Source organism: Plecotus auritus (genome assembly GCF_963455305.1).
Source record: "Plecotus auritus genome assembly, chromosome: X".
Classification (NCBI taxonomy): Eukaryota; Metazoa; Chordata; class Mammalia; order Chiroptera; family Vespertilionidae; genus Plecotus; species Plecotus auritus.
The window spans coordinates 138,831,677-138,844,278 of record NC_137784.1 but is presented as its reverse complement, the minus strand read 5'-3'; the positions used below and the strand labels follow the sequence as shown (position 1 = coordinate 138,844,278).

General features: G+C 51.5%; 2 protein-coding genes across 3 annotated transcripts; one reads left to right on the top strand and one right to left on the bottom strand.

Annotated features, from left to right (window-relative positions):
* Window positions 1–3,393: 3,393 nt before the first annotated feature.
* Window positions 3,394–4,074, top strand: ERAS (ES cell expressed Ras; the record flags this gene model as incomplete). Its single annotated transcript, XM_080652948.1, has 1 exon — window positions 3,394–4,074. The coding sequence occupies one exon, from the start codon at window positions 3,394–3,396 to the stop codon at window positions 4,072–4,074; it is 681 nt and encodes a 226-aa protein (XP_080509074.1).
* Window positions 4,075–5,112: 1,038 nt separating this feature from the next.
* Window positions 5,113–11,768, bottom strand: PCSK1N (proprotein convertase subtilisin/kexin type 1 inhibitor). Of its 2 annotated transcripts, none has more exons than XM_080653913.1 (3): window positions 11,381–11,768; window positions 5,888–6,360; window positions 5,113–5,628 (listed from the first exon to the last, which is right to left on the bottom strand). In XM_080653913.1, exons 1-3 carry the CDS (start codon window positions 11,660–11,662, stop codon window positions 5,433–5,435), a joined length of 951 nt encoding a protein of 316 aa, XP_080510039.1. In that variant the 5' UTR covers window positions 11,663–11,768; the 3' UTR covers window positions 5,113–5,432. The 2 variants fall into 2 exon arrangements, with proteins under 2 accessions (XP_080510039.1, XP_080510040.1); XM_080653914.1 differs by having other exon boundaries at window positions 11,387–11,596.
* Between the last annotated feature and the right edge of the window lie 834 nt (window positions 11,769–12,602).

Genomic DNA, 12,602 nt, shown 5'->3' with positions numbered 1-12,602 from the left:
TGGGAATTGGAAGATAGTTTGGAGGTTTTATTTCTCCCACATGAGAATTTGGCAACTCAAGTCCAAGGCTGAGGTTTTCTGGACTTTTCTTCATGGCTACTTTATGGCCCCAAAATGATCACCAGAGCCCCACCCAGTCAAGAAGAAAGGGAATGGGGAAGGGGAAGGGAGCTGTGGCTAGCTCAGTCCTTCCTTTAAGGAACATTCTGGATGCCCCCTCCAGTAACCCCTGCTTACATCTCATTGGTCAGAACTGTGACTATGATAGCTGCAAGGGAGTCTGGGGAATGTTTTAGCCTTGGCACATGTCTACCTCATACCAGGTTCTTTATGCCCTGACGGAATAACCACTCCTCTGCCACTCTTTCCCTCCAGGAACGGACATGAAGCTCTCTGGCACCTCTTTCCCTGCAGGAACAGACAACCCTCTCCCAAGCTACCAAAAAGCCTGCTTGCGGCAGTGCAGGCTCCATGGCCTCAAAGAGGCCCTCCCAAAACATTTCCCAAAGTCTAGCCACTCAAGTCAAAAATCCGACATCCCAAATACACTAAAAACCCCAAACCGCAGCCCTCATGGGGCAAGGTAAGGGCGAGGCGCAGCCCCACGCAGAGGGCCCACGCGCGCGGTGGTCTGGCCTCGGGGCAGCGCACCCCAATCAGACTTCCTTGGCGGCACCAGCAGGCAGGGGCAAGACCTGCGCTCACCCTCTCACTCCGGGCGGGGGGCGAGGCGAGGGGAGGGGAGCTGCCGGTGGAGGGGCCTGAGGGCGGGCCAGGCGCATGCGTATCCCCCGCCCCCCGCTCTCTGCTCCGGGGTTAGTGCTGCACCTCTTCCACTGCTGGTCCTGTCAGAGCTGCAGCGAGTTCGGGTCCCAGCGCAAACTCCTCTCCCGGACTGAGGTGAGCCCAGCCCCGACCTGGGAGGGCTCTCCACCTAGGGCTGTAGGAGCGCGACCGAGGTGGTTTTTACGGGGACCCTTCCTCTTCTGCCGCTTCTCCTCAGGGGGGCAGCCACCACATCCCAGCCCCTCCGGCCTCCGGCTTTGTGGAGGCCGAGCTGGGCCGGGGACCGTGCAGGCGGGAACGGGGCTGCGAACCCGCAGACCCAGCCTCAGGGTGAGGGGTTCCTTCCCGTGCCCTACCCTGTCCCGCCTGAGGAAAAACTGGCCGAGATGGTCCAGACTGAGCACAAGGTCAGGGATTTGGGGTAAAATTTGGGAGTCACTCCTCCCTGCCCCAAACTTTCCACTGCACCTGGCTTAGTCACGGGGAAGTACGGTGGAGGTTGTCCCGGGCTAGCCCTGAAGGGGGGCTTGTAAGGGCTCACATTGGGGTGGTCCCCCTACCCCCCACTCTCCCTGAATCTGCCACCCCCAACCCACCCCCCACAGGTATTTAGGCGAACACAAAGGACACACAAAGGATGCGGTCCTGGCAGCGGGGATGGGGGTGGGGTGCGGTGGGGTGGGGGAGGGGGGTCTCCGGGTCTTAAGAACCCCATAATGACACTCCAATAGCACTTGGCGCAGCAAGTGGTTGCGAAGGTGAGACCTGTCGTCTGCTGATCTCTGATGGGCTGTGGGACCTCAGGCTTCTCCGAGCCTCCCTTGCTGCTCCTCGTTGATAGGGTGGCTGCGCTGATGGTAGCCCACGCCTCACCAGGGTGTCAGGAGGCCTGAGTGTTGGCATGGCCGGCAGGTAGATGGTTCTCCGTAAGCAATACCTAGTGCTTTTAAGATCATAGTCACAGCCATGGCGACTTGCCAAGCGGGAGGAGCCCATCTCAAATGTCCCCACCCCCAAATAATGGAACCCTCAGATTTCCATCTGCCCAGGCCCAAAACTGAGGAGTCATCCTTCACCCCCTCCCCTGCCTCTGAATTTCACCTGCCAGATAATTCCACCTTCAGAATATACCACAATCCGACCTCTCCTTTCCACATCCGCCGCCCTCACCCCCTCCTCCCAGTTTGTCCTCAGAGCTAAATCTTCTCCCTCTTTCTGTCTCCCCAACTTGGGGGACCCCCAGAACTCTGTCCTGTTTAACTCTTTCCTCACCATGCCCCCTTTCTGGGCGAGCACATCCAATAACTTTTCAGGGATCTCTGGCTGGGCTGAGGACCACACAGCTGGACCTTACTGACCTCTGGCTCTGAAACAACAGAAACCGCCCCCCCCCCCCACATCTACCCCCAAACTGCCATTGCTCCTGGGTTTCCTGGGAGAGCAGCCATTAAGATGCTTTTCCTGAGGCCACACACTGAACTAAGATCAGGATGTGTATTGAATGAGTTAACGGTGATTTGCTATTAATAGATAACACTCATTTCACTGAGTGCCTGCTGTGTGCCCATGCTCTTCTAATTGCTTGGTAATTTACTTGCTTATCTTGTTTACGGTCTCTTTCTCACTTTTAGAATCTAATCCTCCCAAGGGCAGGGACTTTATTTCATTCACTGCCCCATACCCACCCCCACACCTCCCACTACCCCCATTCCCACGTCCATCACCCTACCCGGTATGCCAGGAGCTTCTCGCAGTAATGAATGAAAATTGAATCATAACAAAAATGCTAACATTAACCAAGCACCTCTGCATGCTTATCACCTGTTGCTCAAATATCTTTCTTGTTTTCTGTCTTCCTGACTACATCGTCACATTTTTGAGGGCCAAGATTTGTTATCTATTTCCCCCCCCCCCCGCACCTTGCCACACAGTAGGTTCCTGGTAGCGGTATGTTGAATAGGTAATAAAGACTGGTGGTGGGCGAGAGTGGGGTGGGCTAACAGACCTCATAATTTGCTTATTTATTTAGTTCATTGTCCCCACCTTTTAGAACATATACTCCCTGCGGGGGGGCAGGAATATTGCTCAGCTCTTACTGTATGACAGGCATTGTGCTGGGCTGGGGTTCAACAGTCAAAAACTCAAAACCAAGCCAACGACATCCCTGACATCCCTGCCATCCCTCTGGAGTGCGGCAGGACAGCTAATGGGCGGGGGGGGGGTCCCTTTTGGGGTGAAGAAAATGTTCTAAAATTAGATTGCTGATGGTTGCACAACTCCGTGAATATACTGAGTCATTGATTGTACACTTTAACTAGGTTAACTTTATGGTATATAAACTATCTCAACAAAGCTGTTTTTAAAACCCCTGCCTTCACAGAACTTATGCAGTAGAAGGAAATGAAAGAAAATAATATAAATAATGTGTATAACATATTAGAAGGTGATTAGCACACACTGGGCACGCAGTAAATGTTGACTCAGTGACCCCAGCTGCCCCTTGCCCCCATGGTCTCCTCACCTAAACTACTACTGCCTGGCCCCCGCCCCCCTATTGTCTTTCTTTTCACAGTCGCAGGGCCTGCTGTCTGCATCTCTTCCCTGAGCATGGCGCGCCCCAAAAAGCCTAGCATGCTTGATCTGGGCCTGGGCACCTGGAGCCCTGGCGCCCAGGAGGAGAGTCGCAAGACTCCGGCACCTTCCAGGGGCAAGCAGCTGCCGGAGTACAAGGCGGTGGTGGTGGGCGCCAGTGGGGTGGGCAAGAGTGCACTGACCATCCAGCTGAACCACCAGTGCTTTGTGGAAGACCATGACCCCACGATCCAGGATTCCTACTGGAAGGAGGTGACCCTGGACCACGGCGGCTACATTCTGAATGTGCTGGATACAGCCGGGCAGCCCACTCACAAGGCCCTGCGTGACCAGTGCTTGGCTGTTGGGGATGGTGTGTTGGGTGTCTTCGCCCTGGATGACCCGTCGTCTCTAACCCAGCTGCAGCAGATGCGGGCCACCTGGGGCCCTCACTATACCCGGCCCCTCGTCCTTGTGGGCAACAAGTGCGACCTTGTGACCACCGCTGGAGATGCTCATGCTGCTGCTGTAGCTCTAGCCAAGAGCTGGGGGGCCCCCTTCGTGGAGACCTCAGCCAAAACGCGGCAAGGTGTAGAGGAGGCCTTTGCCCTGCTCATCCACGAGATCCAGAAGGTGCAGGAGGCCATGGCAAAGGAGGCTGAGAGTAAGTCCCGGCACCAGAAGACCATGTGCCACTGTGGCTGCTCTGTGGCCTGAAGGTCTTGATCAAGAAACATGGACCATCCCCCAGGCCAGGGGGATGCTTCCTTGCTATGAGAACCCCAAGACTAGCTGTGTGGGACACCGGGTGTATTTAGGATAGATGGACCCCTCTTCTGCGGAGGTTTTCGTTCGGTGGTGGGCTTTTTGGTAATGTGGAACATACTGTTGGTTATGTTTTGTCAAATTCAGAGATTTTGTGGAAAATGAAATAAATGGTGTTCTCAGGTTTCAAAGCTGCCTCCATGCCAAGCATTATGTGGGTGGGTGTGAAACTGGTTAGAATGGTAGTTGAATTGTGAGAGCTCTTTCATTCAAGAAATGTGGGAAAGCCCGCTGTGTGCCAGGCCTGGCTTTAGGTGCAAAGGATGTAGAGGCAGACACACACACACACACACACACACACACACACACACACACACACAAGCCCTGTCCTTGTATGACATAAGGCTATGTATTAAAGGCAGATGAAGGGATAAAGCATGACAGGGAGGTCAAGGAAAGCCTTATTGAGTAGGTGACATTTAAGCAAAAACTTGCAGATAACTAGGGACAGAGGAAATAGCCAATGCAAAGGCCATGACCACAGACCAGCTACCAACACCAACTCCTAGTATCTCCAGAACTAGGTAATACAGATAGAGTGGGTTCTATACAATAGAAATATTTAAACATTACAAATCAAGCTAACAAATGTAAGATATGTCCTATCATTCTACCTTGACAAATAACATTTTTTTTAAACGACCTGGAGGCCCAGATTCTCATTTCTGCTACTGCTCAGTTTCATGCCAATACGTGAATGGGTGGGGAGGGCTGAGCCCTGGCTTTGCAGTCCACTCCCTTTCTCTTATGCTGGTAGCTTGCAAGTGGCACCAAAGCCCGAGTGAGGCCTAGAAATGGGGCACAAACTAAAGAAGGGGTCTCTAAAGAGTCAGACCAAGGCGAGGGGCCGCTCTTCCTGGTTTAAGAGTGGCCATCAAAAAAAAAAAGCGGCCATCACCAGCCCCTAGAAACTGCCACTGAGACAATGCATAGCTGCTTTAGATCTTATTTATTGTGGGGCACGGGGTGGCGATCTTGGGGCGTTCTGAGGGCAGTAACTACGGCTAGGGGGGACCTGCGGGTGTCGGGGGAGGGGCGGCCATGGGTGGCGGAGGAGCAGCCCAGCCAGCAGCTGAGGAGCCATGGGGGTGGGGGGGTGGGGGAGGAGCGGGCAGCAGTCGGGGGAGTGGGAGGGGCGATCAAGGGCCCTCGCCGGCGGGGGAGCAGTCACGCCTTTGAGGAGTTGGGGTGTCGGGGGCGGGGTGAGGGGTGGCCCTGGACCCGAGGGCGAGCAGGATCCCCGGCGGTGCTCAGGGCGGCAAGAGGCGGCGCGCCAGGGGCGCGGGGGTCTCCAGGCGCTTCACGCGCAGCAGGGCCCCCAGCACCCCATCAGGTGGTGCATCAGGGCCCAGGTCCTGGTCGGCCGCAGCGCGGCGGAGGCGGCGGCGCTGGGCAGCCACAACATCGGAATCCGCGCTTCCCGTGAGGATCCGCCCCAGCAAGTACCTGCAGGGGAGCAGAACGGACGCAGTAAGGGTGTGTCGGCTTATCAACGCCCCGGCCCTAGGACCCAGACGGCCCTGCAACCCCTTACTGTCCCGTTTCCCCCTCCTCCCCCCGCCCCCCCCAAAACCAGGCTTCGAAGTCCCCCAGCCAGACATCTCTATACCCACACCCTGGGTCCAGGGCCTCACTCCCTCCTAGGGTCCCAGAATTCACGTGTTCGCCCGAGATGCAGGCGCCCGCCCATCCCCGTGACCGCTACCTCAGCAGTTCGGGGTCCACATCAGACGTGTCGTCACCGGCGTCCTCAGCCTCGGGGCCCGCGGGGCCATCATCGTAGATTGGGGGCCGGGGTCGGAGTGCCGCGGCAGGGACAGGGGCGGGGACCAGCTGGGCGGCGAGGGCGGCGGGGTCGAGGCGCGCGCGGAGCAGGGCGCGGGCCAGCTGCGCGGCGGGCGCGTCCGGATCGTCCTCCAGGCCCGGGGCCGGGTCGGTGGTGCGGGGAGAGCCCCAGACGCGCAACAGCTGCGCCAGGACGCGCGCCTGCTGGTCCTCGGCCTCCTGCGCCTCGGCCCGCGCCCGCTCCTGCCGTTCGGCCTCCAGCAGGTGCGCCAGCGCCCGTGCCAGCTCCTGCACGGCCTCTGCCGCCTCGCCCCGAGGCGCTGCCCGTCTGAAGCGCCTGGGGATCCCGGCCTCACCCAAGGGCGTCGAGGCTGCACCCAGGCCGCGGGGCTCCTGCGGAAAGACAAAGTGGAGGGAAAGAGGGCGTCCGTCAGGCCAGGGACCCCAAACCCGGGGGTCTCCAAAGGCACCGTGGCTCCTCAAATATACCCAGGCACCCCTAAGGCCACTGGAGACCCCCAAATATCTCCAGACACACTTAAGACCCCAAAAGACCCCTAGATTCCCCCCACATAGCAATTTCCTAGTGATTCAGAACTTGCTCCAGGGCTTCTGGAAATGGCAGATAAGACAGCTATAGACTTTTCTATGTTAATATTGTGGACAATGGGAACCTATGTTTGCATTTTATAGGCTCCTATTGTCCACTTGTTTTACCCAAAAGGTAGCAGACTTCACACCTTGCTTTTGGGAATCTGGATCTACATCAGTCCCTTAAAAACATCCTTTCTTTTTTCTTTTTTGTCTCCCCACCCCCACCCCCACCTTCTGCATTGAATCCATTTTGTGTGGATGTACAATATTTAACCAGTCTTCAATTGATGAACATTTGGGGTGTTCCCAATCTTTTGCTATCTTATAAATGATGCTGGAATGAATAATGATGTTCATATATCATTTGGCATGTATGCAAGTCTATCTGTAGAATAAATTATCCAGTGACTAATTTGCAGTTCAGTTTTGATATAATTTCAGTTTAAAGAAATAAAAGAGGGTATCAAGAGTATGAGCCAGGCCAAAACCGGTTTGGCTCAGTGGATAGAGCGTCGGCCTGCGGACTGAAGGGTCCCGGGTTCGATTCCGGTCAAGGGCATGTACCTTGGTTGCGGGCACATCCCCAGTGGGGAGTGTGCAGGAGGCAGCTGATCGATGTTTCTCTCTCATCGATGTTTCTAGCTCTCTATCCCTCTCCCTTCCTCTCTGTAAAAAAATCAATAAAATATATTAAAAAAAAAAAAAAAGAGTATGAGCCAGGACATAAAACTGACTATGAATGAAGATTTGAGAAATAAATATCTAGAACATCTAATAATATATTTTAAATCAAATTAAAAACTAAACAACTAAACGGGCAAGTTAAACAGAAGATTAGACACAGCACAGGAAACAACAGGATTGAAGACAGCGTAGAAACAGATGCACACATATTGACACATGCTACATGACAGAGTGGCACTGCAGGGCAGTGGGGACAGCTCAGACTTCTTCAATAAATCATGCAGGGCCAAAACCGGTTTGGCTCAGTGGATAGAGCGTCGGCCTGCGGACTGAAGGGTCCCGGGTTCAATTCCGGTCAAGGGCATGTACCTTGGTTGTGGGCACGTCCCCAGTGGGGGGTGTGCAGGAAGCAGCTGATCGATGTTTCTCTCTCATCAATGTTTCTAGCTCTCTGTCCCTCTCCCTTCCTCTCTGTAAAATATCAATAAAATATATTAAAAAAAATAAAATAAAATAAATCATGCAGGAACAACTGACCCAAATTTGAGAAAATGGAAAAGAAATAAATTTGACTACATTCAAACTGAGAATTTCTTTTTGTCTGAAGACACCGTAAAAAGAATGCAAAGTAGCCCTGGCCAGTGGCTCTGTGGTCGGAGCATCGTCCAGTACATCAAAAGGTAGCGGGTTCAATTCCCACTCTGGCACGTGCAGGAGACAACTCATCCCTGTTTCTCTCTCACGTCAACGTTCCAAATCAATACAATAAAATAAAATTAACTTTAAAAATAAGAACCAAAAGTAAGCCAGAGTGGGAGAAGATGCCTGCAACACAAACTGAATGAAGGGTTAGTATCCAGTATTCAAAGAACATTTAAGCCCTAACCGGTTTGGCTCAGTGGACAGAGCGTCGGCCTGCGGACTCAAGGGTCCCGGGTTCGATTCCAGTCAGGGGCATGTACGTTGGTTGCGGGCACATACCCCGTGGGGAGTGTGCAGGAGGCAGCTGATCGGTGTTTCTCTCTCATTGATGTTTCTAACTCTATCCCTCTCCCTTCCTCTCTGTAAAAAATCAATAAAATATATTTTTAAAAAAAGAACATTTAAAAGCAATAAGAAACAGGCAAAACTCATGGTCAACTATTTCACAAAAAGGAAACAAAAACAGTTACTAACTATATGAAACAACATAGTGAATTTAAGTAGTGATCAGGAAAATGCAAATTAAAATACCAGTGAGATACGATGCATAACACAGCCAAAAGGTTGCTAAAAAGGCAAAAAGTCTTGCCCTAACCGGTTTGGCTCAGTGGAGAGCGTCGGCCTGCGGACTGAAGGGTCCCAGGTTCAATTCCAGTCAAGGGCATGTACCTTGGTTGTGGGCACATCCCCAGTGGGGGGTGTGCAGGAGGCAGCTGATCGATGTTTCTAACTCTCTATCCCTCTCCCTTCCTCTCTGTAAAAAATCAATAAAATATATTTTTATAAAAAAGGCAAAAAGTCTAATAATGCCCAACGTTGGCATGGAAGTGCAAAAAATGGAAACTCTCATACGTTGCTGGTTGTCAATCAATTGCCAAAATAACTTTGAAGAACATTTCGGCAATGTCTAAAACAATGTACATCTCCTGTGACCCACTCCTGGGGTATTACACTCCAGCGTAGCTTTTGTTCAGCTGCTACTGGACACAAGTTCATTAAAAATTACAGCAGCACTGTTTGTAATCGTATAAAAGTGGAAGGAGCAAAAAAAGAAAGAAAGAAAAGCCTGGAAACAACCCAAATGTCTACTGACATTGAGAATGCATCCATAAACCATGGTATATTCATATGCTTTTTAAATATTTCTATTTATTGCCCTGACCGGTTTTGCTCAGTGGATAGAGCGTCGGCCTGCGGACTGAAGGGTCCCAGGTTCGATTCCGGTCAAGGGCATGTGCCTTGGTTGCGGGCACATCCCCAGTGGGGGGTGTGCAGGAGGCGGCTGATTGATGTTTCTCTCTCATCGATGTTTCTGACTATCTCTCCCTCTCCCTTCCTCTCTGTGAAAAAATCAATGAAATATATTTAAAAATTTCTATTTATTGATTTTTCAGAGAAAGAGATCTGTTGCTTCATTTATTTATGCATTTGTTGGTTAATTCTCATGTGTGCTCTGAGCAGGGATCAAACCTGAAACCTTGATGTATCAGGACAACGCTCTAACCAACTGATCTACCTGGCCAAGGCACTCATATACTAATGATATACTCATAGGATAGAATATTATGCAGCAATAAAAATGAATTATAGACCCTGGTTAGAGCATCATCCCAATATGCCAAGGTTGCGCGTTAGGGCAAATCTCTCTCTCTCTCTCTCCCTCCCTCCCTCCCTCCTTTCCTCCCTCCCTCTCTCTAAAATCAATAAATAAAAAGGTTTAAAAATGAATTATAGCCACACACTTCAATGTGGAGGTTATCTCACAACCAGTGTAGAGAGAGAAACCAAATTCCACTGGAGATACCTGAGACTAAGTCACCTAATGACTTCCTAGTGATGACCAGAGACCAGAACCGCTAGGATTCCATTTCCATGAGGAAAAACTAAACAAGATATTGCATATGTCATAAGGTACAAACAAAAGTAAGGGATCAAAAAACAGGAAATGTAGGATCATCATTATGGGAGAGGGGTTTCTTTGGTCACGTTCTGTTTCTTAAACTGAGTGGTAGATACCCATGGGGGTTATTTTCTCATTATTCTTTACATTGAACATATATGTTAATTATATTATGTCATATATACAATATTTAATAGTTTTTGAAATCACATATGCAACCCAGCACTGCCACATGCACGGGAAAAGAACTGCACACATTCACGCATGGCTGCTCATGCAGTTACAATGGCCAAGCTATCCAGATGCAAGGACACGCACCACCCCCTTAAAGACACAATGCAGCCCTAGCCAGCTTGGCTCAGTGGATAGAGCATTGGCCTGCGGACTGAAGGGTACCAGGTTCGATTTTGGCCAAGGGCACATGCCTGGGTTTCCGGCTGGATCCCCAGTGGGAGGTGTGCAGGAGGCGGCCCATCAATGTTTCTCTCTCATCATTGATGTTTCTATATCTCTCTCTCCTCCCTTCCTCTCTGAAATCAATAAAGAAATATATATATATATTTTAAAAAAAGACACAGCTCTGACCGGTTTGGCTCAGTGGATAGAGCGTCAGCCTATGGACTGAAGGGTCCCAGGTTTGATTCTGGTCAAGGGCATGTACCTTGGTTGCAGGCACATCCCCAGTAGGAAGTGTGCAGGAGGCAGCTGATCGATGTTTCTCTCTCATCGATGTTTCTAACTCTCTAACCCTCTCCCTTCCTCTCTGTAAAAAATCAATAAAATATATCTTTAAAAAAATAAAATAAATAAAAATTAAAAAAAGACACAATGCAGCAGAGACATGGCCCCTCATCCCACAATGACATAGCTGCACAAAGACACAGGGAGAAACAGCATCATGAACACACGTCCAAAATCTTACTCAGTCTAACCGAAATGGACACGGGGATGCAAAGACCACGCCCTCCCAAGCAAAACCGAAATCGCATACTCGTGTGCGCGCATAAACACGCGCGCGCATGCACGCACACACACACAAACACAGACACGCCCAAAGGTCACGTCATTGCTATAGGATTCACAAACATACACAGGGTGTTACTAAGAAAAGGCACACAGAAGCACCCCCGGCATTCACGCGCACTGCACAACCGGACCCATTAACGACACCTTTGTGTGGACCCTCAGAAGCGCTCACATCAAAGGACACACACAAGGACACCACACACAAGGACACCACACCTCACCCCCTGTCATCACATCACACGCGCACACATATGGATGCGCGCATCCCTTCCGTAATATGTGCTGGTCCCATGGACAGCGCCACGGGCGCCAGGAGGGGAGGGATGGGCAGGGCGCGGCTGCGGGCTGAGCCCAAGATACGGCCACCCGAATGCCCAGAGACCCAGCCTGGCCCTGGCGGCTGGACCCCGGGCCACCCTAACAGATGTCTCCGCACATCCCGGGAGCCAGGGCCAGCAAGGCTGGGGTAGCATCCTCCCCACCCCCATTGCCCGATCGGGGTCGCACCTTTACCGGCCGTGCGCAGAGAGCGGCGGGCGGCCGAAGTAAGCCCAGCAACAGCAGGACCAGAAGGCCGACGCCCCCGGCCCGCGGCCCGCCGAGCAGTGGCGACCCCGCCATGCTGCCCCAGCGAGCCGGGCTCCGGACGGGCGGACTGGCTGGCAAATGCGCAGCGCCTGGGCTAGCGGTCCAGGCTGCGGTGCTCTGCGACTGCGCACGCCGGGGTGGGGGGTTGGGGGGGCCTGCCATCTCCTGCCCACCCCCTCCCGCCACTAGACGCAGGCGCATCCTCCGAGTTCCCCCTGCAACCTTTCCATCCGGCCCGTCTCCATGGAGATGCCCAAGGGGCAAGGTGGAGAGCTGGAGACTGTGATGGCGGTTGCCATGGCACTTGGAGGGCAGTTGCCCAGGCAACAGACCTTGCTGTCGCCTTAACAAACAGACTGGAAAAATTGACTCAGATGAGTGGAATGGGGGTCTGGTCCCCACCTCTTCTGCCTTGAGGAGCAACTATATGGCTTTGTTTACTAGATGAACAGTTACAGAACGCCTCTATGGACCAAGCCCTTTACAGGGCATTGGGTTCAATTCGGGTGATGTGACCATGGACAAGTCAGTTCACCATTCTAAGGCTCGCCTCATCACCTGCATAAAGGGGTTACTAGTAACTGCCTCTCATAGTGACTTTGAAGTTTTAATAAGAATGACATTCAGTAGGACCTCAATACATGCTCCTTTCCATCCTTGTCCTTATTTCTTTGCTAGTGTCTTCATCTCTCTCTATGGCTCTCCGTGGTTCTCTTTGTCCTTCTGTGCTCATACTGGTAACTGTCTTCCTCTCCCATCTGTCTCTCCCTGCCTCTCTTTCTCTCTATCTTTACAACCCTCCTACTGCCTCTGTCTTTATTTTACTGTCTGGATTTATTTGTTTTCATATAAATACATAGATAGGTAGGTTTTACCCATTCATTGTTCCAGAGAGTATTTCAAGCCACTTAAAATGGCACATCAAAGGGAAAAAAATCTTTGGTAAAACTGTGTATCCATGGGAAGGAAATGTTAGTGGTGATATATGGGTGGGGAAATAACTAATGATTTGTCACTTTCTTCTTTACACTTTGTTGTCTGAAAAAAAATGTTGCAGTAAGTATGTATTACTATTATAATTGGATAAAGATATTTGCATTTTGGAGTTAAAATGAAGTATGGTAACATGGCATAAATTAAA

Bases quoted from the DNA above. Each gene is read 5' to 3' on its own strand.
- PCSK1N (XM_080653913.1), bottom strand. From the start codon at position 11,662: ATGCGCCTGCGTCTAGTGGCGGGAGGGGGTGGGCAGGAGATGGCAGGC. The intron at 6,361-11,380 runs GTGCGACCCCGA...GTCTTTCCGCAG, and splicing joins TCTGCGCACGGCCGGTAAAG to GAGCCCCGCGGCCTGGGTGC. The intron at 5,629-5,887 runs GTAGCGGTCACG...GCTCCCCTGCAG, and splicing joins GTGGACCCCGAACTGCTGAG to GTACTTGCTGGGGCGGATCC.